At 57.0% G+C, this 20,854-nt stretch overlaps 1 protein-coding gene across 17 annotated transcripts in view; it reads right to left on the reverse strand.

The window, feature by feature from the left end:
• Positions 1-3,849: 3,849 nt before the first annotated feature.
• CACNA1G (calcium voltage-gated channel subunit alpha1 G) overlaps positions 3,850-20,854 on the reverse strand; it is a 63,784-nt gene continuing 46,779 nt past the window's right edge. For 4 of the 17 annotated variants that reach the window (XM_082440284.1, XM_082440286.1, XM_082440274.1 and 1 more), the window contains 11 exons: positions 20,603-20,656; positions 15,377-15,528; positions 14,507-14,616; positions 13,658-13,791; positions 13,327-13,397; positions 13,115-13,193; positions 12,899-13,020; positions 12,209-12,562; positions 7,381-7,558; positions 6,889-7,058; positions 3,852-5,691 (listed from right to left, as the gene is read on the reverse strand). In XM_082440284.1, the coding sequence (XP_082296410.1) occupies positions 4,951-5,691; positions 6,889-7,058; positions 7,381-7,558; positions 12,209-12,562; positions 12,899-13,020; positions 13,115-13,193; positions 13,327-13,397; positions 13,658-13,791; positions 14,507-14,616; positions 15,377-15,528; positions 20,603-20,656 (2,165 nt within the window). In that variant the 3' untranslated portion in view covers positions 3,852-4,950. Of the gene's footprint in view, positions 5,692-6,888; positions 7,059-7,380; positions 7,559-9,285; positions 9,421-11,356; positions 11,528-12,208; positions 12,563-12,898; positions 13,021-13,114; positions 13,194-13,326; positions 13,398-13,657; positions 13,792-14,506; positions 14,617-15,376; positions 15,529-20,602; positions 20,657-20,854 lie in introns of all 17 variants that reach the window. The other 13 variants (XM_082440282.1, XM_082440273.1, XM_082440285.1 and 10 more) reach the window with 10 other exon arrangements.

The following is a 20,854-nucleotide window of genomic DNA, read 5'->3' on the forward strand; positions in this document are numbered from 1 at the left end:
TAAGGATAGGGACCATCTTAAGGATAATCTTGTTTATCACTGTATCCTCAGCACCCAGGACAGTGCCTGGCAAAGTTGGTCTTTAGGAAATGTTTGTTGACTGACTAAACAAGCATCCTGTGTCCTTAGAAGAGGTCATAAGTAGCAAGGCCACTGTAGCATTAGGTACAGTCCCAGCAGGGGGCACCGTCCACTCTGCTTTTGAGTTTTCAGAACAAAGATGTTTCCAGCTTGAGGCTCCTGAGAGGAGCCATAAAGACCTGTGGGTTGGCCGGCGGCTGACATCCCCCAGCCCCAATGGCCCCAGCCCCATTCTCTCTCCTCGAATGACTGCAGCTCCAGGCAGGATGCACACAGACTCTGCTGCGTCTGCCCTGCCAGTGAGCATCCCAGGGGAACTCAGCATCGGGAGTTTCCTGGCAGAAAGATGGAAAGATAAGGTAATTGCAAGGTACAGTTTCGAGCAGGAATGACAGCAGAGAGAAGAAAGCAGAGCAAGTGGGGGTCAGGGAGACCCAGGGACAGGAAATGCTGCAAATGGGGAGGGTCAGGTGGGAACTGACAGGACAGGGGGAAGCGTGTGGAACAGTGAAGGCTGCTAGTTCTCCCCTCCACTCACCTCCTGGTTCCTTTTACCCCGTGGCTCCTTGAAGGTCTGGCGCACCCTCAAAGCAGCCTCCAGCTCTCAAACTCCAGCTCTCTCCTCTTCTGCCGTGGGGCGGGGCCTCTTTCCTCCAGACCCCAGCCCGGTGGGGCCTACATTGGCCCCACCTGCGGCCTCTGCCAGGCTGCCCCCTGCCCCCAATCTGCGCTTTGATCTGATTTGGCAGGTGTGTGAGCACTGGCTGCTGTGCCTGCTTCAGGAGTTTTCAAAGCAAGAAGAATTAATTAGCTCCGTGGGCCACGGTCAGCATCTCCCACACCTGGAGCAGTGCTAAGACACACAGAATTCTGAAGTTCTTAGCAGAATTCCCTCATCGATGTTCGCTGGAGCAATCACCTCCTTGGCCTGTCTTGCTGTGTCCTCAGAGCAGGGTGCCAGCCCACAACTAAATTCGCTTTTGAGAGTTAATTCCTCTCCTGGCAACCGCTGTCCTGGATTAGTCCTGGGTCCACTGGCCGTGGGCTGGGATCACTGGGCACCATGGGCTCAGCACGCCAATGGCTGGGATTCCCTACACACAGACGAGTCCTTCACTGGGCTCTGCAAGCCTGTTTCCTTCTATGGGGGCTGCACACAGCACCTGTCTGCAGAAGGTGTCCATCAGTGTTGGTATCCTCTCCCTGGCTAGGTCCCTCTACAGAAGGGGCACCAGGGTGGCACCAGGTGAAGGTGCCTTGTTGCTGCCACCTGGTGTTTGATGCCCTCACTGCACTGCTGTTGCCAGCCCACCCCCCACCCCCCCACAGGAAAGGTGAGAGGAGGCCATGGGGCACTGGGCTGTGATGGGTGGGGATTAGGGGTGACGATGGAGGTGAAAATGTTTGAAAAGTGAGAGAGGTCTGGGTGGGGCAGGGGAGAGGACAGAAAGAAACAAGGGAGGGGGTGGGAGGAGGAGGAGGAGAGCAGGTGCTTTGAGGTTCAAGGGCAGCATTTTGCCAGGGAAAGATGGTGCCTGGGAAACTTGGTAATTGCAGAGTCAGACTTGGCCAGCTCTTGGTCAAGCACCTGGAGCTGAGGGACACCTTCTCTTGTGGTCAAGCCTCTCTCCACACAGTATGGGCTCCTCTAAGCCTCTGAGGACACCAAACTGGGAGCTCAGGAGTACATTTCCATGAACACAAATGTGACTGCTTTGGAAAAGTCCTCCCTGGCAGGTCATTTTGTGATCAGGACTCCTAACACCATGTCCCATTCCTTCCACAGTGGAAAAGAGGCTGGGGTAGTGTGAAGCCAATTGTCTGGAAGTTGGCCAGCTCAAGATTCAAATCTCAGCTCCACCATTTTCTGGCTGTGTGATCTTGGGCAAAGTCACTTAAGCTTTCTGAACCCGTTGCGTCATGGGAAAATGATAGCAATGGTACTTCCCTTGCTAGGGTATTGTGAGAAATAAGTGAGATACTGCAGATGAGCCTCAGATTTGTTTTTAGCACCAGCTCTGCTTGCTCCGCTTCCTAGTCCCCCCGCCCCCAGATAGACCTTTTCCTGGAGCCTTGAGGTGGAGGAAGCAGAAACAGCCAAGCCCGAGGTGGGGGCCTGCAGCTGTTAACACAGTTCCCTCTGAACCCACAAGGAGGAGGCTGAGAGCAGAAGTGCCAGCGTAGATGTTCTTACCTCCAAAAGCCCCCACATCCCTGAAGCTCCTGGCCAGTCCCAACCCTGTGCTGGAGGCCCTAATCCAAGACCTGCTGCCTCCACCCCAGCCTCCTTCGGATTCCTCCACTCCCCACCTCTGATGTATCCTAGAGCAGAATCAAATAACCATCCAGACAAGCAACATCCTTGTTATTATTACTACTGTTAATAAGATGATTATTTCCACTTCAAAACCCTTTTAATGAGACACAACAGCTTCCATCATTGATAAAGATTTTACATTTTTGGTGGAGAGGCCGCAATTCTCTCCCCTCAAATATGCAAATATCCACTCTGACTCTGAGGAGTCCTCAGGGCAGAGGGTGGTTGGCAAGTCTGGGATTGAGGGGAGGGGGTAGCAGCCCAGTTCTCTGGCCTCACCTTGACCCAGAATCCTCTAACCATTAGAAGAAAAAAAGACCCCAGAGCACCCTCCCCAAATTTCCTACCCTCATTAAGGAACAGACAGCTACAGAATGCTACCAAAATATAAAAGCTTAATCTGCAGACCCAGGTGACAAAACTCTAGGAATTTTGTCTAGATTTGCTTTTCTTTTTTTTTTTTTTTTTAAAAGAAGGCAGTTCCTACATGCACCCCCCTCTCCCCACCCAAGGAGGCCAGAGAAAAAACTTTCACGCTATTTCACACCCTAAGAGGATAAATCCAGGTGCTTGCTTCAAGGAGCGGTATCATTTCCGTCCAAAAGAGCAATTAGAAAAACTTTCACTAGCTTAGAAAATACTGGGTTGGACAAAATTTCCAGGTCCAACCATCCAGCAGCCTCCCCCAACTTCCCCGGGATCCCAGGTTCAGATGGGGGCTGTGGGTGAGGGCTTCCAAGCCCAAGCTGCCTTTGAGGTTTCAAGAGTCCTGGGGTTTGAAGGTGCTGGGTGTAAGGGGGTAAGGGTGTTCAAGGGGGTGGGGTTGGGGCAGATGTTTGGGGGTAGCTGGCAGGGACAGACTGGCTGAGCCTGTGGTTGGTGCCCTTGGCACCAGGGTTTCAGACAAAAGAATATTGCCCAAGGTAGTCCCAGAAAGGAGGTTCTGGGCTGTGTCGCTGGCCCCTCCTCCTCTCCCCCTCCTCCCCTCTGCCCGCCTGGCTGCCTTCACCCCCTCCCTCCTCTGCGAGCTCCCACTGGGCAGGCAGCAGCAGACCTGTAAACTCCTTGATGGTGCTCATTCATCACCCCCCAGGGGGCCAGTTCCCCACTCCAGCAGGCTGGCTGCCCCATCCCATCAACTCCACTGGGAGGTCCTGGCCCCGCCCGGCCCCCTCCATCTCGGGAGGGAACAGCTCGCTGTTTATATAGCTTAACCCCATTGCCAGCCTTGATGGGGCAGTGCCCGCAGTGCCAGCACCGGACAGTGCCCCCCCCCCGCCCCCGCCCTCCGCAGGTCACCCGGGCTGAAGCCTGAGAAAGGGAAACCCAGAAGCATTTGCCTCCTCCCCTGCCACCTCACAAAACCCCATTGCAGCAGCTGAGGCACCTCCCCCAGCCTCAGTCGGCCCCATTAACCAAAACAGCTTCATTATGCCAATTTCCAGCTTTCACCATGGGGCTGATAGCTGTCAGCAGAAATAAGAGTTAATCTGGAATCACTCACATTCACAGAGCTGCCTGGCTAAGAGGAAGAGATAAACCTTTGATAGAAGCAGGAGTACACCCTGCTCATCCAGCCTGCCACCAGCAGAGGGGCTTCTCTCCTCCCTCAGCCCTGGGAGGCCAGGCTGCAAGGTTGCAGCCCTCTGGGGAGAGGCATGTAGCATCTCTCTCTCTCTCTGGCACACACACACACACACACACACACACACACACACAAACACACACGCACACAGAGGCAGCTCTGACCCTCCCCTCCCCACCACCCACTCCCCATCTCCAGGAATCTCTCTCCAGTGCCATCTGGAAATGCCTAACTCTGTCCCTTTTGCTTTTACTCTGGACCGTGATTAACTTTTTATTTTGGAAAATTACTTTATTATAGATATAGATATAGATATGTATGTATGTATATATAAAAAGGTTCCATTTCATTTGTAAAATCTTATTTTTTTCTTTTTTTCTCCTAGAGAAAATGATGACGAGGTTAAAGGAAAAAAATAAGTTACATTACAGTTTCCAAAATGGTTCTCACTCTCCACTGAAGATGGGCCCCCATCAGGGCTGTAATGCACTCTCGGTCCCAGCTTGTGCTTTGCAAGAAGAGGGAATATAACTAGATTAGTTATTTTAGGTTAAAATAGCCAAGAAACAGACGCCTTCGCCTCAAAAATATTCTGAGACACATAAAAGCAGGAGGAAACAAGTCTCTTCAGTCACAAAATGTCGTACATCCCGCAAATACTAGATTCAATTAATTTAATAAAATAGAATATACATAGAGATTCTGCACAAACGTATTGCTTTCTCCCAACAGCTCCTGGTGTCGGGAACCTCAGCTCCACTGGGCCTCTCTCTCTCAGCCTGGAGCAGGGTGGCCACGGCTGCTGCTTTTAACTCTGGAAATTCCGCTTGCCGGTGCCCAGTGCCACTGAGGCGAGGAGGAGCGCCTCCCCGGTGTCCATATGGAACTTTTCTGGAATATAGCCCAGGAGGAGGAGCTAGGATTTGGCACCCAGTGGAGAAAGGTGAGTGGGAGAGTAGGGCAGGACTCAGGGGTCCAGGTCTGCTGGGTCAGAGGATAAACCAGAGAGGCTCAGCACGTCTTTCTTTGGGGGGGGCGAGGCAGCCATGCTGTCGGGAGGGCCGGAGGCCGAGGGATCCTTGGAGTCGCTGGATGGAGCCCTCCGGCGGAGGCAGACACCAGGGCTGGGTGGGGGCCGAGGGCCCTGGCTCTGGCTCTCTGGGGGGTCTATGGAGATACTGGGCGGGCTGAGTTTCTTCTTGGGCCGGCTCCCAGGTCCCCCAAGAGGCTGACCCCGGAGGCTAGAGGGGCCAGGGCCCAGGCGGGGCTGGGAGCCTCTGTCCAGGCAGCTGACGGCGATGGAGTGCCTCCTCTGTTCATCCAGCCAGGACGCAGGCCGGCGCGGGCAGCTCCGGGCCTCCACGCTGTAGCACTTCTTCAGGTCCCGTGGGGACGGGGCTTCCGCCTGGCTGCCCACAGGCAGGAGGTCTCCTGAAATCCAGCTCAGCTCCGTGTCCAGCTCTAAGCTGCTTCTGATCTCTGATGGGTCCTTGCTCCAGGTGGGTTCTGGGCCCGGGCAGGGGGCTGACGGGGGCATGTGCTTCGAGATCTTGCTCTGGCTGTGGGAATGCTGCTGCGCCTGGGTGCTGGAGCGGCCCCAGAAGGAGGAGGCCCCGGCCAGCGGCGGGGAGGGCCCGCTCACCTCTGACAGCAGGTCCTCCCTGCTGCCCAGGCCCTGAACGTCCAGGGAATCCGTCCTTATTGCTGCCTGTATGGGGTGGGGCGAGGGCTCAGCCCAGGGGCTTCCTCTCCCCTGTGAACTGTCCCACCTGGCAGGTCAGAGAGCCCCTCCTTCCCCTCCATGGAGTTGCAGGACCACCCTAGGCAGGGGTACCAGTATCTGCTCTTGTTGGGAGATGCGGGTCATGCGCAGTCTGACCTCGGTTGTCCACTGTGCCCCCACCCCCCACCCCCCAGCCTGCAGGAATCGCTCTGTACAGCTCCCAACCCATGCGATCCAAGAAAGCACTGGGCCAGCTCTGCTCCCCAGCTGGCTCCTCACACCTCCCAGCCTCTGCACAGGCTATTTCTTTGGCCTTAAATACCCTTCCCAAGTGGCAAGCATCCCTTGACTTTATGGGCTCAGGTACCCTGTGATGTAATACCTATCTTCACCCCAAAGTAAAACTGACTCCTTCCTCCTCTGCTCCCTGCTGCACCACACATGTGGACACCCGGTGACCTGTTGCTGCAATGACCTGATGGGGTATATGTCTCTGCTATTATACCATGAGCTCCAGAGGGCAGGGGCTGTCTCATTTGTCCATGCCCCCGGTGCCCGGACATGGAGGCTGCTCAGTGAATATTTGCAGAAGGGATGAAGACGGTGCCTGCTCCCCAAACGTGCTGGATTGAGCAGATCCTCCTGTGGCTATCCTCACACATGAGGCACACATGGCGTGGGCAGTGGCCTTGTCACAGTCGGGGCAGACAAGCCTCACCTGGCTACACGAGCTTCTGCTCTGTGCCCCTGGAGTGTGGGCTCTGGAAGGTAGGCGCCGGGCTTGGCCAAAAGTGGAGACATCTAAAACGTGCCTTGTGCCCCTTAGCTAGGTCTAGAAGTACAGAGAATAGGGAGGCAGCTCTGCGCCATGGAAAGGGAGTCCAGAGACCAGGTTCTACCTCCAAACTGACGTGTGTCCCTGGACAACCATGGCCCCCTCTCTGGTCTCCGGGCCTCCTCAGCGAAACAAAGGAGGGGGTGCAAACTCCAAGAGGACACAGACCACTTCTGCTTTGCCTAGAATTGTGTCCCTGGTATCTAGAACTCAGTCTGGCACATCATTGGCACACAATAAATGTTTGCTGGGAGAATGAAAGTGGCAACCCTGGTCACCACCAACAGTCTAGGATTCCTAGAAGAGAGACCAGCCCCAGTCCGTGTCCACCCTCTACACCTGCTCACCTGGCGCCTGAGTGGCCTCTGAGCCAAAGGGGAGCGGCCTGGTGGAGGCAATTTGGGGATGGTGCCCCAGGTGGGAGCACCGTGGGGCTGGAGCAGCTGGGGTGCATCTTTGGGAAGCTGCAGGATGTAGCTGGTGTCTGCTGGCTGGGAGTGAACGGACAAGACAGAGCCTGTGAGGGGAGGGGGGAGGGGGAGAGAGAAGAACTGGAGAGTCAGTGTGCTGGCTCCCACCCGAGTCCCTCCCGTCCACTCTCCCCACCGGGGCCTCTACCCTCACCACCCAACCCCCACCCTGGATTGAAAGCCACTCCCCTCAGGCTGGGGGCTCCCTCAGGCAGGGGCTGGCTGACCCCTTCAGGCTGGGGGCTCCTCAGAGGTAGGAGAGACCTCTTTGTCTGCCTCAGTACCCCTACTTCCCAAGGACAGGACTGGGCTTAGGCAAGGACGGATCTCCTGGTGTGAGCCGAGCTGGCCTGCCCCCAGCCTTGGTACCTGACTGAGCTTTGGGGAGCCCCCAGCCCCTGTGTCCCAGGGACCCCTCGGCAGTGCTCCCATCCCGGCACATGTAGCTGTCATTGGGCAGAGAGTGCGTTCGGCTGACCCCAGACTTCCTCACAGTCAGCAGATCTGGTCTCAGCATGACGGGCACCTCCTCAGTGCGGGACTCCATCTGCAAAAGGAACAGGGGAGGGAGATGGGAGGAAGAGGGGGCATCCAGATTGGGTAACTGAGGCAGAGCTTGGCAACAGAAACCAGAAGCCCACCCCCACCCCACCCCCGGCCAAGGCCCTGGCCCCCATCCCCTCCCTGGACAAGGTGGTGATGGGATGAGTGTGGTCGGGGAGAAGGGACAGACACATGGATGAGCCCTCCATACACAGGGAGGAAGGGGGTAGGAGGACGCCCTGCCCCCAGAAAACTATTCATACTGCATCATCTTGGAGCTTTCCACAGGGCATGGCAGAGGGGTGAGGTGTCCAAAGGAGGGAGAGCAGCCCCCGGCCCCCAGCCCTTCAAGCAGCCCAAGAGCTCATTCTCAAGGCCCCATTGAGAGTCTCTGAAGCTGCACAGTGGAGAGTTAAAAGCTAACAACAGCCCCCCATCCCAATCGCTGTGCTGGGGCTTGGGGAGTAGGGGAGGGCCTTCCTAATGAGCAGGAGACGAGGCAGCCCGGGACTGCCTGTAGAACAGAGGCTGTTTCACCATCCCATTCCTAAGGCAGCCCCAACACCCAGCACTGGACAAGGGCTGGGTTAACGTGAGCTGAATGACGGATGAACACTAAGAGGGTGTCACAGCTGGTTCACCCCCCTCCCCACCTCCCTTTAATTACACAGTGACTCTGGCAGGTGGTGGGTGAGGAGCAAGGCCTGGGTACCATGGACTCAGGTCCTCCCTTAGTGGACAGACTGGGGATGGGAGTGGATTTTTTAAAATCTATTTCAAAGAAAGGCAATAATCAGCCTTTGACCCCAGCTGGAGGGAGACAAGGCTCGTTCCCAAGAGATTTCTCCATCACCCTGTCCGTTCCTGGCTCTCAGAGAGGCTGTAGGTTCCTGTCCCGATGTGGACCCAGCCAGTTAAGTAGCCCCAGAAAGCCTGAGAATGGCTGTGTCAGAAAACAGTCTGGATCCTTTACTTCCTCTCTCAGCCCCAGGCTCCACTTCTACCAACCACACCCAGACCCCCAGGAACCCCTAAGGTCAAGGCCCTGCCCCAACAGAGCCCTGCTGTGAGGAAGGGCCCCCTGTCCCTCCTTAAGTCCCAAGAGGAGGGGGAAGACAGGGAGGAGGGGGCTGCTCACAGTCAGATGTGGATGGGGGAGCCGGGCAAGGGTGGAGAAGCTGTCGGAACACAAAGAATCGCCCCAGGACGCGGGGACATAGAGGGACAGTGACAGGGGAGATAGGAACGGCCCCCCAGGTGGAGAAGGGCACGGTGGTGGCAGCAGAGATGTGGCTCTCACCCACTACGCGGTGGTGAATGGCTCATGTTGGCGCGAGGGGGGAAGTGGAGGCGGGAAGGAGGGGTGCAGGGAGGGGGAGGGCTGGCTTGCACGGGGCTCCAAATACAGAGGCCAACTCTGTGTCCAGACAGGCCCTTTGGTCAGCTGCCTGGTAACACCTCTGTTTTGAGCTCTGTCACTCCTGGGTGTCTGGATTAACCCTTTCACAACTGCTGCCCCTGGGCCCTTCTGGGCAAGGCCCCAATTTAATCTTATCTAATTTCTTTGTCCACCGTGGGGGACCTGAAAGACCTAGCAAAGCCTGGAGCACTAAGTGCTGCCTCTGGGTGGGGCCCGGTGGCAGAGTGAGAGGGGGGCAGGGATCTGGAGCCCTGCAGCCAGCCCGGCCCCTGGGGAGGCTGGGGGAGCAGTGGGGGGCTGTGTGTATGTACATTGCTCTCCAGGGCACTAAGTAAGAGTGTGTGAGTGTCATCAGGCAAAGAGTCATCCGTCAGAGCTACAGAGCAGGACAGTTCAGACACAATCTCTGACGTCAGAGACAGAGCCTCCATCTCAGCTAGAGGGATCTAGACAGGGAGAGAGATGATCAGGCATAAGAAACCAAGACAGTGCACATTCTCGTGTGTGCACGCACACACACGCACACGCACACACACGCACAGACACGCACACACACGCGCGCGCGTGCGCAGAGCCCCTCTTCCCCCCGTTCACGAAGCGTTAAGGAGAAAAGGCCTCCTTTCTCCCCACCCCTTTCCCAAGTAAACTGAGAGCGCCTCCCCTCCCCCCCTTCAAACCCCTGCTCTGATCAGAGAGGCTGCGCAGGCAGCAGAGAGCCAGAGCAAACACTGACAAAGCGAGGAGACACAGAAACACGTTCTAAAGATGCCCCAGGAAGCTTGACAGCCCCTCCCACACTACCACCACCCAGGGAGGGAGCAGGGAGCGGGAAGATACCAGAAAAAAAATGAAGAAAGGTCCGCAAAGCGCCTCTCTGCTCCCAGCACAGACAGAGCAGCATGGGGGTGGGGGTGCTGGGGACAAAGCTGCCAATCTGATGACTGCTTTCTGCCTATTCTCTCTGCTTCCAAAAGCCTGGCAGAACCTGGCCTGCCCCAAGATTCTGGCGTCTCCCCTCCTGGGCCCTCCTCCGCCTGCCCTCTCCAGCTTAGGTTCTGGGAGATGCTCTCCTCCCGCTGGCCTGAACTGGGCACACTGGGTTGGGCCACCACACCATCTGGCTGGCTCGCCTGGGATCTGCAGCCGGGCTTCAGTGCCTACAGGACCCTGGGGGAGAGTGGGGCCATGCCTCCCAGACGAGCTGACTGCCCGGTCACCTCCTCAACATCCTGCTCTCCCCCAGCGCCCTTCCCCATGAGCGTCCTTCAGGATGGGAGGCCTTGGGAAGGGACTCGCTTTCCCACTGATCATTCTAGGTCATTGCCAGGTTCAGGTCCCTATAGTCTATCTGAGGCTGAATCCCAACAAGAGGTCAGGAACCCTAGAGGCAAGGTCCCTTCCTATTTGAGGATCACCGTCCATTTCTTTGATCAGGCTCCAGGTGTCCCAGGTGCTGGGAACCTGCTTGCCCGCGCCATCATCCATCATGGCCCGCGGAACACTAGGCTTTCCACCTCCAGCTCATACCTGTCTCCTTGCTTCCACTCTGGGTCTACTGGGGGCTTTCCTGCAGTCCTTGACCTAGGAGGAGGGTTGGTGGGGTGCACCTCCAAGTGGAGGGGGGTCAAAGGCGGCCAGACAGGTCCCAAGAGGAGAAGGAAGACGACCCCAGAAAGCAGATCACAGTGAAATGGGATTGGGGGAGAAAAGCATGTGGTGCTGTGGGAAGGGCCAGGGCTTGGGGAGGAAGCCAAGTCCTATTTCACACGAGGTCCCCGGAACCCACTCCCAGCTGGAGCCTTCCACCTGCTCTCGGGACCAGGTCAGAAGCCACTGGCTACGGATAGCACCCATCATGCCCAGCGGTTTCCTTAGCTTAAAAAGCCACCAAACAGAGGACTGGCGGGGTGGGGTGGGCACTGGATACGGAGAAGAAGGAGACTGTGTTCTAAGACATGTCCCTCAATGGGTCCCCTGGCCACCTGCACTCTCCCCCGAAGCACCTCTCCCCTGGATCTGGTACCTCACTCCCCCTACCCGCTAAGGTCCCACTGCCAACTTGTCTTCTGCTCCATCCATCTCTTTTCTTCCAGGTTCCTTCTTACAATTGCCCTCTCCAGACCCCTCCTCCAAGTATCCTTCTCCCTCAGAAGTGCAATCTCAGCATTCCTACCTTCCAACCATGTGTTCCAGAGGTTGATCTCAGCCTGAAGAACCCCTGGCTGCCTCCTGCCAGGCCCAAAGCTCAACTGAGGCCCTGAGGCTGTTCTTTCCCCAGACACCCAGTGGGCAGGAAACAGCCCCCCCTCCCCAGAAGCATGGCACAGCATGGCACAGCCCAGCACAGTCAGGAGAAGGGGCACAGCACAGGGACACAGTAACCTGTGGGTCGGAGCCGCCCGGGCTGCGGGCGGGAGGGAAGGCAGAGGGCGGGCCTCCTGGGCCTGCCAGCTCGTCCATCAGCTTCAGCTCCCCTTCCAGGGAGCCCTGGATCAGCAGGGATATGGTGTCAAACAGCTGTCTGTCCTGGGGAGGACCAGCCCATAAGGGGAACCAGAGAGTCAAGGGCGTGGGGGTCAGAGGAGCAGTAACGGGTAGTGTCATGGCAGGGGATTGAGAAGAGAGAGAGAGAAAGAGGTCACACGCGTGCACACACACACACACACACACACACACAACAATAACAACAAAGAGACAGAGAAAGAGGAGGGGATGTGGAAGGTGGGGAAGAGAGAGGTGTGGGAGGAGGAAGAAGAGATGGGAGATGGAACATGAGAAGAGCCCACAGGGGGAGAAGGAGAAGGAAAGAGAAGACCAGGGAAAAAGATTGAGAGATGGAATCAGGCAGATTGAAGGGTGGGGAAGGAAAGAGGTTTGGCAAAATCAGGGCGAGGGTAAGAAAGAAACAGGAAGGAAACAGAAAACAGCCTTGAACCTAAGAGCCAGGAAAGGGAGTCCAGGCCAAACGGGAGGCACCGGGACGGATAAGCCAGCACGTGTGCCAGCGACTTGCGGGGGTGGCCCCACGCCGTGAGTGCAGGCCGCCATCTCTGGGGGTGGCAGGGGCCTGCTCACCCTTCCACGTCCAGGCAGGAGGGTCAGACGGTTCAGGAGGAGCCCCAGGGCCTGCTTGCCGCCCGCTCCCTGTACACCACCCAAGCACCGAGCCGCTGAGCACCTGTGCCACCGGTCTCCGTCCCGCACCCCCTGGAGGCGAAGGGGGTGTTTGCTCACCATGGGGTGCTCCAGGGAGAAGTGGGAGACTGTTTCAGCATGGGCTGCGGCGTGTGGGGCCCCGGGCTTGGGGCTGCCAGGGCTGTCGGGGCCCTCGACCCCAGGCCAGAGGAAGGGGCTGCCCAGTGGCGAGGGGGCCTGTGGGCTGAGTGTCTTCATCTCCAGCTCCAGCTCAGCCTCCAGCTCGGCCTCCTCCTTGGCCTCCTTGTTGCTCTCCTCCAGGTGCTTCATCAGCACGGCAATCACCACGTTGACCAGCACAAACTGGGCTGTCAGCACGAAGGACACGAAGTAGATGGGAGAGATGACGGTGTTGTAGCAGGTGGACTCCTGGTCGCAGTCCCGGAGGGTGTCCTGGGGAGGCGGGTTAGAGAGGTGAGGTTGTGAGCGCAGCGGACAGAGCCATCCTGGGAAATCAGGTCTCTGGTGTCACGGAGGTTTGCAGGGGGAGAAGGAAGGGCAGGAGGAGGGAGTGACGGTGTCCTGGGGGCAGAAGAGCACTAGACACTGTCCTGGGAAGTGTGAGTCAGAGCATGTCCTGGGGAGAGGGAGTTCCAGAGTGTTCCGGCATGGGGGACAGAAGGTTACATGCTTTTATTCACATCCAGTTCATCTTGAGCCAAGAAGTGGGGCTGTCTCCTTGGGGCCCGAGCCAGCCCTGGGAGGGACCTCGCTGCGGTGGGCTCTCACCTTCATAATGCCATTCCAGTTGTCACCTGTGGAGACTCGGAAGAGGGTCAAGAAGGCCATGCCAAAGTTCCGAAAGGTGGCATGGCGGCCCAAGCCCTCACAGGGGTGTGTCTCGTCACACTCTGGAGGAGAAGGGAAGGGGAGAGAGGCCCGAGTTAGTCCAGGAGCCCCTGGGTCTCCAGCCCTGGCTCCTCTGCCCTCCCTACCCCAACTCACCCAAGTCTCCAAAGAGCTCCACGCCCAGAGCTGCAAAGATGAAAAACAACAACATGAAGAGAAGTCCCAGGTTCCCCACCTGGAAAAGAGGAAAAGAAATGGAAAAGGTGCCACTGGGTCTCCCAGCCAGCTTCCCTGAGCCCCCGCCCCTTTGGAGAGCAACCTCTCCTTCCCGAGAGAACCCTTCCCACCCACCCCCGCCTCCCAGCTACCTGGGGCAGGGCCTGCATCACTGTGTCCAGCAGCGCCCGCATGCCCACAGCCATCTTCAGCAGCTTTAGCACTGCAGGACAGGACAATGTCGTGAGCTGGCCCCTCTGGGTCCCAGGTCACACAGCTGGTGGAGCCAGGGCCAGGCTGCCATGGCTTCACCCCCACCCTCGGCCCGGCCCCCAGCTTTCCCTTTTGTCAGAGGCTGGAAGAAAGGCTCACGGAACCCACACCCACCTCGTCCCTAGCCAGTCAGAGCTGACCCCTGCCATCTCCCCCTGGGCAGGTCACCCTGGGAGGGTGGCCACGGTGGGCAGGCAGCCGGGCACTGACCTCGGGCAATTCGCAACACCCTCATGATGCGGATGATGGTGGGGTTGATCGGCAGTGAGGCGTTGACCTCGATCTCCTCCAGCGTGATGCCCATGATAGACAGCAGCACAATGGCCAGGTCCAGCTGGTTCCACCTGAAAGCCCAGGACACAGCTCCCTGAGGGGGGCACTGCAGAGGAGGGGGCAGTTGTGGCAACACGAGTGGCACATTCCCAGCCACAGAAAGGAGAGTGGAGGTCAGCCTGTCCAGCCTTTCCATCCTGCAGAGAAGCGGTGGTTTATCTACAGTCACACAGCCAGTTGGTGGCACAGGTAGGGCTAGGACTTTAGCTCGAGGGCCTCTGCTTTTCGTTTTTATTCATTTGCTTTTTTATCTAGCGTTAATATGGTATTTGCTCTGTGCCAAGCACTATTTGAAAGTCTTTACAAATAGGAACTACAATCTTCACAACTCTATGATGTAGATACAGCTATTATATCCCATTCTACGGATGAGGAAACGGAGAGCGATTAAGTAACTTAAGTAACTTACCCAAAGTTACCCGCTTCTAAGTGATGGAGCCAGGATTCAGATCTGTCCAGGCAGTCTGGCTCCAGTCTAAGCCACACTGGTTTTCAGCTGTCAGTGTCTGCAGGCTCTGCCTTGCCAAGCTCCCTCCCTTCCCTCCCATCTCCCAGGCCCTGGATATACCCCCACCCCCAGCCCACCATCAGCCCTGGGTAGGTCCTGGAGTGGAGTCTGAACCTCCAGAGTCAAGAAAGGTCTTCAGGCACTAGATCCTCCGGGGCACCTCCCCAGGAGAACACACCCTTTTGCCCACTCCCCTACTCCCCTCCCCTCTCTGTTACCTGTCCTGGAAGAACCGTCGAAAGCCAAAGGCCACCAGTTTGAAAACTGACTCCAAGACGAAGATGACAGTGAAGACGTAGTTGCAGATCTTCAGAGCCTCGTCCAGGATCTGGCAGGGATGGAGGCAAGATGCAGGGTCTCTTAAGGCCCAGGGACGATGCCTGCCCTGACCCCTCTATCATTCCTCCCAGATCTGGGAGACAGGGTGAGTCTAAGGGGGCCTTTCATCTCTTCCCACCATGATGGCTGACCATTGGTCACCACTCTAGGATAGAGTAGGGTTCTCATTCACATGCCTGATCCAAACTTGGTGTTGAAGGATCTCTCTCCTTGAGGGTCAGTGAGGAGATCACATGAGAATGTGCTGGAAGGCACAGAATGCTAGAACTGGAAGGGGCCTTTTGCATTATCAATTCAATGTCCCTATTTTACAGATGGGAAAACTGAGACGTGGAAGGCAGCTGACGGAGGCTTATTTGAGAGGTGGCAAGATCACAGGTGAGGTTTGGAGCTGGATGTTCACGAGAATTTAAAGTCCAGAAGGGCAGGCACTGCTCTGCCTTCTTTACCCTCAAAGGTCCAGTACATTTAAGATACTCAATAAATATCTGCTGGGCGAAGAAACCAGGTCCTCTACTTCCTAGCTGTGTGACCTCGATCAAGTCAACTAACCTCTCTGAGCCTCAGTGTCCTCATCTGTAAAACCAAGATGAGACCGATCTTCAGAGGGTCACTGCAAGGGGTACAAGAGGACCCCCTCTAGGGCACCCAGCACTCGCCGGAGGTGCTCTGGCTCAGGCTGGGTTAGATTCACCTGGGCAGGCTCATGGCTGGAGGTGGGGTCCAGATGGCCAGTCGCTCGCTCCTACCTGGGGCTGCTGGTAGTGCTCCATGGCCATAGTGACCACGTTCAGCCCAATGACACCCGTGATGAAGAGATCCAGGTAGTGGCTGGTACACAGGTGGTGGACGAGGAGCCGGAAGCGGGAGTAGTCCGAGTAGTAGGGTTTGCACTGGGCCTCTGGTGGGGCAGCGGGGCAGGGAGGGGGGAACAGAGCAGCCATCGGGCCCTGCCCCCTGCGTCCCCTCCACCCACAGTCCCTCACAGCCACCAGCCTCTAATGCCAGAAACATTCCAGCGTCATCAGCATCCTCATCCTCCACGCACTGCCCTTTTGGGCAGGGGCAGCTCTCTCAGGGTCACCCCTCCAAGCATTTGTTCTACTGGCTGCAGTTGGGCAAAGAAGGGGTCAGGACATGCAGAGCTCCCCACCCACATTAGACACCAGGTGAGCCCCCTTCCCGAGGCAGCCTCCAAAATCCAGCAGCCCCTTGTAACACCCTCGACTCGATGTTCTGCAGCAAGGCCAGATCAGTAGATGAAAAACAACCGGTCTTATTGCACTCAGAGAAAGCTCCATCAATGGAGAGGTGAAGGCTCTTGCTCCTTCACCAAGCTCAGCCTCTCGAGGGGAGCAGAGGAGATTACACAGAGCTGGGATTTGGCGATAAAACCGGAGATTGGAAATTGGACATCTTGTTGGCTGGCTGCACCAACCCACTGAGAGGGCCGCCGGGGGCAGGGGCAGGGTCTGGGTCTCCTGAACCCTCATGTGGGGGAGGGAGGAGGGGCGGCCACAGGGCTCTACTCTGTCGCACCTGAAGGGCTCACCCAGTTTCTAATGAGGCTGTGCCCAGCCTGCTCCTGGGGGCCAGGGCGGCTTCCCCTCCAGGCTGGGCTGGAAGCACTGTCTGAGATCTGTCAGAGGCATTATATTTCTCTTGTAATTAGTGAACCACTTAGTTATAAAAATCATGGTGCCAGAAGGTTGACCTACTAAGCAGGCAGAATGAATCTGGGGCCAGGAGATTACAGGGGGCCCTTCCTCCACGTGTGAGGAAAGGCCATGCCAAGTTGGGGATACATGTCATCAGAGGCAGCTGAAAGATTGGGTCCCCAGGCAGCCACAAAGAAAGAAGAGGCACCCCGTGGGGAGGCTTGGGGCAGCCTCAGGTCCCAGACAGCCCTTCCCCCTCAGGAGGTCTAGGGCGGAAGCCAGCGAGCCAGGGCTGCAGCCTCTGAGGACTCTGCCAGGGGCGGCAGGAAGCTTTGGGCTCAGGCCAGCTTGGTTATAACTGTCCTTTCCCATGCAGGACTATTAACAGAGAGGTAAACTGAGGCAGGGAGCGGCCTGGGTGGGGCCCCACCAAAGGCCAAAGGAAGAAGAGCACCCAAGAGCTAGCTGCCCGTTCAGCCTCACCAGATGCCACGCACCAGCATCAGCCTTGAGGTGTGGATAACCAAGAGGCAGAAAGCCCCAAGTGTTCTGCTGCACCATACGGTGCGTTGGGCCATATTTTTGTTTCCAGAGATGGGCCAGCCAACTGTGGCTTTGTTTGCTCAGGCAGCCCTCCCGGCCCCCAGGAGAATGGGGGTGGAGTGGCTGGGATCAGGGGACAACATGAGGGCACAGGTCATCCACACAGCGATGCTATCTGGAGGGTGAGTGGGCGAGCCAGCCTCTTCCTTCCTTCCTTCAGAACCCACAGAACCAGAGGGCGCTAGTCGCCCAGCGTTGCCTTAGCAGCTGGAACTCTTTCTCTGCATTAATCTCCATAAGTGCCGAAAGCACCCAATCCCATTATGCTAAAATAGGAATGGAGAATTAACTAAAATGTTTGAATACAATTAGGTTAGAAAAAGTGGCTCCTTATTAGCCCCATTATCAGCTGAGACAATGCAGAGGAGAGGTTGGGAGAGTCCCCCCTCCCCTGTCACCCCAGTCTGACTGTGTTAGCAGCCCCAGGCCAGATGGAGCTGCTGTCACCACCTCCTGGCCTTGCTCTAGGAGACAGAGGAGCGGGTGGAGGCCCAGAGGGAAGGTGGGGGCAGGACGACTGAAGCAGGGCATCTGTTCACAGCAACCGGTCCCAGGCCCCTGAGGTCTGTACAGAGCCCTTCTACCCTCGGCCTGGACCCCAGACCGGCAGGTGCCAAGGCTGCCAGAAATCCCCCCATTAGAGCACAGGTCCAAAGAGTACCAGGGCCGACCTGATAAGCATCTCCTCCGCCAACCCCTTTGTTTTACAGAGGGAGAGAAGGAGGCCCATCAAAAAGTGAGTTATCTACACATTGTGAGGCAGCAACGGAGCCAGGACCTGAACTCCCAGCCCCAGTCCTTCACCAGCTGCCAGGTGGGTTTAGACACAAAGCCTTGGGGCTTTGGCCCGGAGGGTGCCCTCGAAGAGTTTGCCCAAAGGCTCTTGTTGTTGGGCTCTGGATGATGCCACTCCCCTCTTGCTCCCGGACCTCGGTTCTACAGGCAAGCATCTGGGCTCAGAGAAGAAACTGAGAACCCCTGGGAGTGAGCCTTGGGTGGGTGTGCTGCTCGGACAGCTCCAGCTGTAGCCAGGAGGGGCCTTGACCAGCGGTCACTGGCATGTCGGCAGCCCTGGCCCCATCTCCCTGCCTCCTGCCAGTACGAGCTGCCTTAGATGGAGAAAATACCAGAGTCAGACAGTGGGGAGAAGGGCACCCCTAGGACTGCCCAGCGTCCAGTCAGGGGTGGGAGCAGAGGAGAGGTGCAGTAGGGGGTGCAAGGCTGTGAGTGTGAGCCACAGGCACAGTGAGTTAGTAGGGGTCCCCGGGAGCACGCGGCACAGCCAGGGCAGAGGGTTTGCAAAGGAGTGTGGTGGGACTAGGAGGAAGGCAGGGGTCACTCCCAGGGACACAGGCCCCCAGGACAGAGGCCACCTTCAGCTGCTATAGCCAGGCCTGATCAGTGGGTCCTGGTGGAAGGAGAGAGGGTGAGTGGAGGTAGGCGTCACAGGAGGCCGAGGGGAGCAGAGCTGGTGCTGGAGGCTGAGTGATCACTTGGGGCTGCCTTGCTTGCGCGGCAGCCCCGGTCTCTCCCTCCACCTGGAAGCTGGGCTGGACCCAGGTGTCTGGTCAGGACCATTTTCCTGATAATCAAAGACTCTTCCCTTCTGCCTTTCCCTGGGATCTGGCTGCTCCACTTCTGCTGGGGGCAGCACAGGGTGGGAGTGGTGCTGGCAGGGAGGTATGGTGCACGTGTTTGATTCCAGCAGCCCCAGACTAGAGGGTGTGACTTCATCCCCATCACACCGTTGGGTAGACTGATGCACTATCATCACCACCCCCTGTGAGCTGATTGGAGATGCAGATGCTCAGGTCCTACCCTGGACCACTCTGTGAGAACCTCTAAGGTGGGGCTCAGTGGGGAATCTGTGTTGTAATATGTCCTCTGGGTGATTCTTAGGCACGGTGAAATTTGAAAAGCTCTAGTGTGGACCACACAGAACACGAGGTTTGGGAAAGAGGGATATGGGGTGATTTGAGCCCTTGTTTGGGGTCTCTGAGTCTTCATTACCAGCTGGAAGGGTAAGACACTGTTGTAACCAGTCTACATACATGCCTGTGCCAACAGGAGCATGGCAGAATATCCCCAGAAGAGGGGGGGGGTGCAGTGTGAGAGTAAGAGAGTGTTTAGCATTAAGTGGGTGTGTCAGGAGACGGTCTTGGGGGCCATGGGAATCTGCACGTGTTGATTCTTGGGGGAGAAGCCTCTGTGGGCCAGCCCTGTGGTATTTTGGCATGAGTGTGTATGTGTAGACACGTCAGCCTACAGACCAGGTGAACCCGTAAGGGAAAAGCTGAAGGCCACGTCCCCTCACCCTCCTCTCATTCCCTAACACATCAGGAACTCACAGCCTGACTCTGGGATGTGGGGCCCAGGCAATCCAGACACAAAGCAGCTGGAGCCTCCTGAGCCCACAGATGGTCTCTCAATGCCAAACATCACAGCTCAGCACCATGGGGACAGGAGATATCAACCCACCCAGGGCCTCAGGGGTGACCTCTCAAATGGCAGCTCAGGGGGTCCCCTTTGATCAGGCAGCCCAGCACCCACAGGGCAGCGTCTGCTGGAGTCAGGCTCCTGGGAGAATGCAGAAAAGTGGACAAAGGTACAGCCCATGGTTCCCAGCCTGGAGTCCCAATCCCTCAGCAGCCTGAGGAGGCAGCCACATGGGGGTCCTTAGGCTCTTCTCAATATTTCTAAAAGCTTAAAAGAAATCATATGCCTGTGCTAAGACCCCACAAGCTAATTTAATGGCAAAATGGTCTTTCTTTGTTATCGTTCAGTGTGAAAGCTTCTGCAGCTCAGAAGCTCTGATTAGCAATTAGATGTGCCGTTGATTAATAAAAACGGTGAAACAAAGTCATTATTGAAGTGCTCTCAACTTCAAAGACAGTCTTTTAAAATGTGGGGTCTGTTGGAGGAGATGACAAGGGAGGCCCATAGGGATGAACAGGTTGGGAACCGCTGGGTGGAGACATCAGAGGGTGTAACGAGGCCCCACAACTCCGTCACAGATTCTCAAAACCCCTGAACCTCTGTCTGGGGGCTGTGTTGGGAGAGCAGGGGCCAAAGGACCAGGGGAGGGCAGGCAGAACCAGGAGGGCCTTCCCAGGGACACGGCTCTCAAAGAGAATGACCCAACTCACTCCCAAATCTTTGGCTTTTGGGGGAGAAGCTTGTGGCTAACTCAGGCCTTTGATTCCTAATTCCTGCTGTTCGTAGCGATGACGTGGCCACCGCAATTACTTGACTATTAATGAGTCTGTTCAATTACTCATCGTCACATTTTTAAAACAAATCCTCTCCTTCTCTGCTCCTCTTATCCTGCTCGCTTGGATCAAAGTATCCCCTTCAGACAGAAGGAGGCAGGAGAGATTGCCGCTCTAATAATCGAACAGTGTGACCTGGGAGGAGGAGCAGGAATGGGAGGAGGTGGCAGGGGGCTGGGAGCTCGGGCCTCGGAAGCCTGGCCAGACAAGGAGGGTCCACCAAGAGAAGCTGGAGGGAGGGGTGTGCTAAGGCCCTCACCTCCTGTCCAGCTAGCACAGGCCTACGGGGTGCCATGGACCCTGGCACCCCAGGGACCCTTACCCCTCACCCTGAGAGGACAGAATCAGTGAGCCATGGAGAGGGAGCAAAGAGGATGCCGGCACGCATGGGGCGGGCCTGACTGCCCGGGCCACACCCTGGAACCCACAACCCCAGACGCAGTACCTGGCGCCGCGCTGGCTGAGCTGCCGGAAGCAATTACATCGTCCAGCATTAGATCTAAAAGAACGAAACACGACATCGGTCACTGGCCGGACCAGGTGGGCTGGGCAGGGCCCCCTCAGCAGCTTGCTCCCCGTGGGCTCTGACCCTCACTCTTCCTATGAATAGGGCGTGCTGAGCAAGGGTGGCTTGTCCTGAGGGCCAGCCCCAAACTCGGGCACAGGGCACTTGAGGAAGCTGAGCAATTCGGCCAGC

This window comes from Balaenoptera physalus, assembly GCF_965194825.1.
Source record: "Balaenoptera physalus genome assembly, chromosome: 20".
NCBI lineage: Eukaryota > Metazoa > Chordata > Mammalia > Artiodactyla > Balaenopteridae > Balaenoptera > Balaenoptera physalus.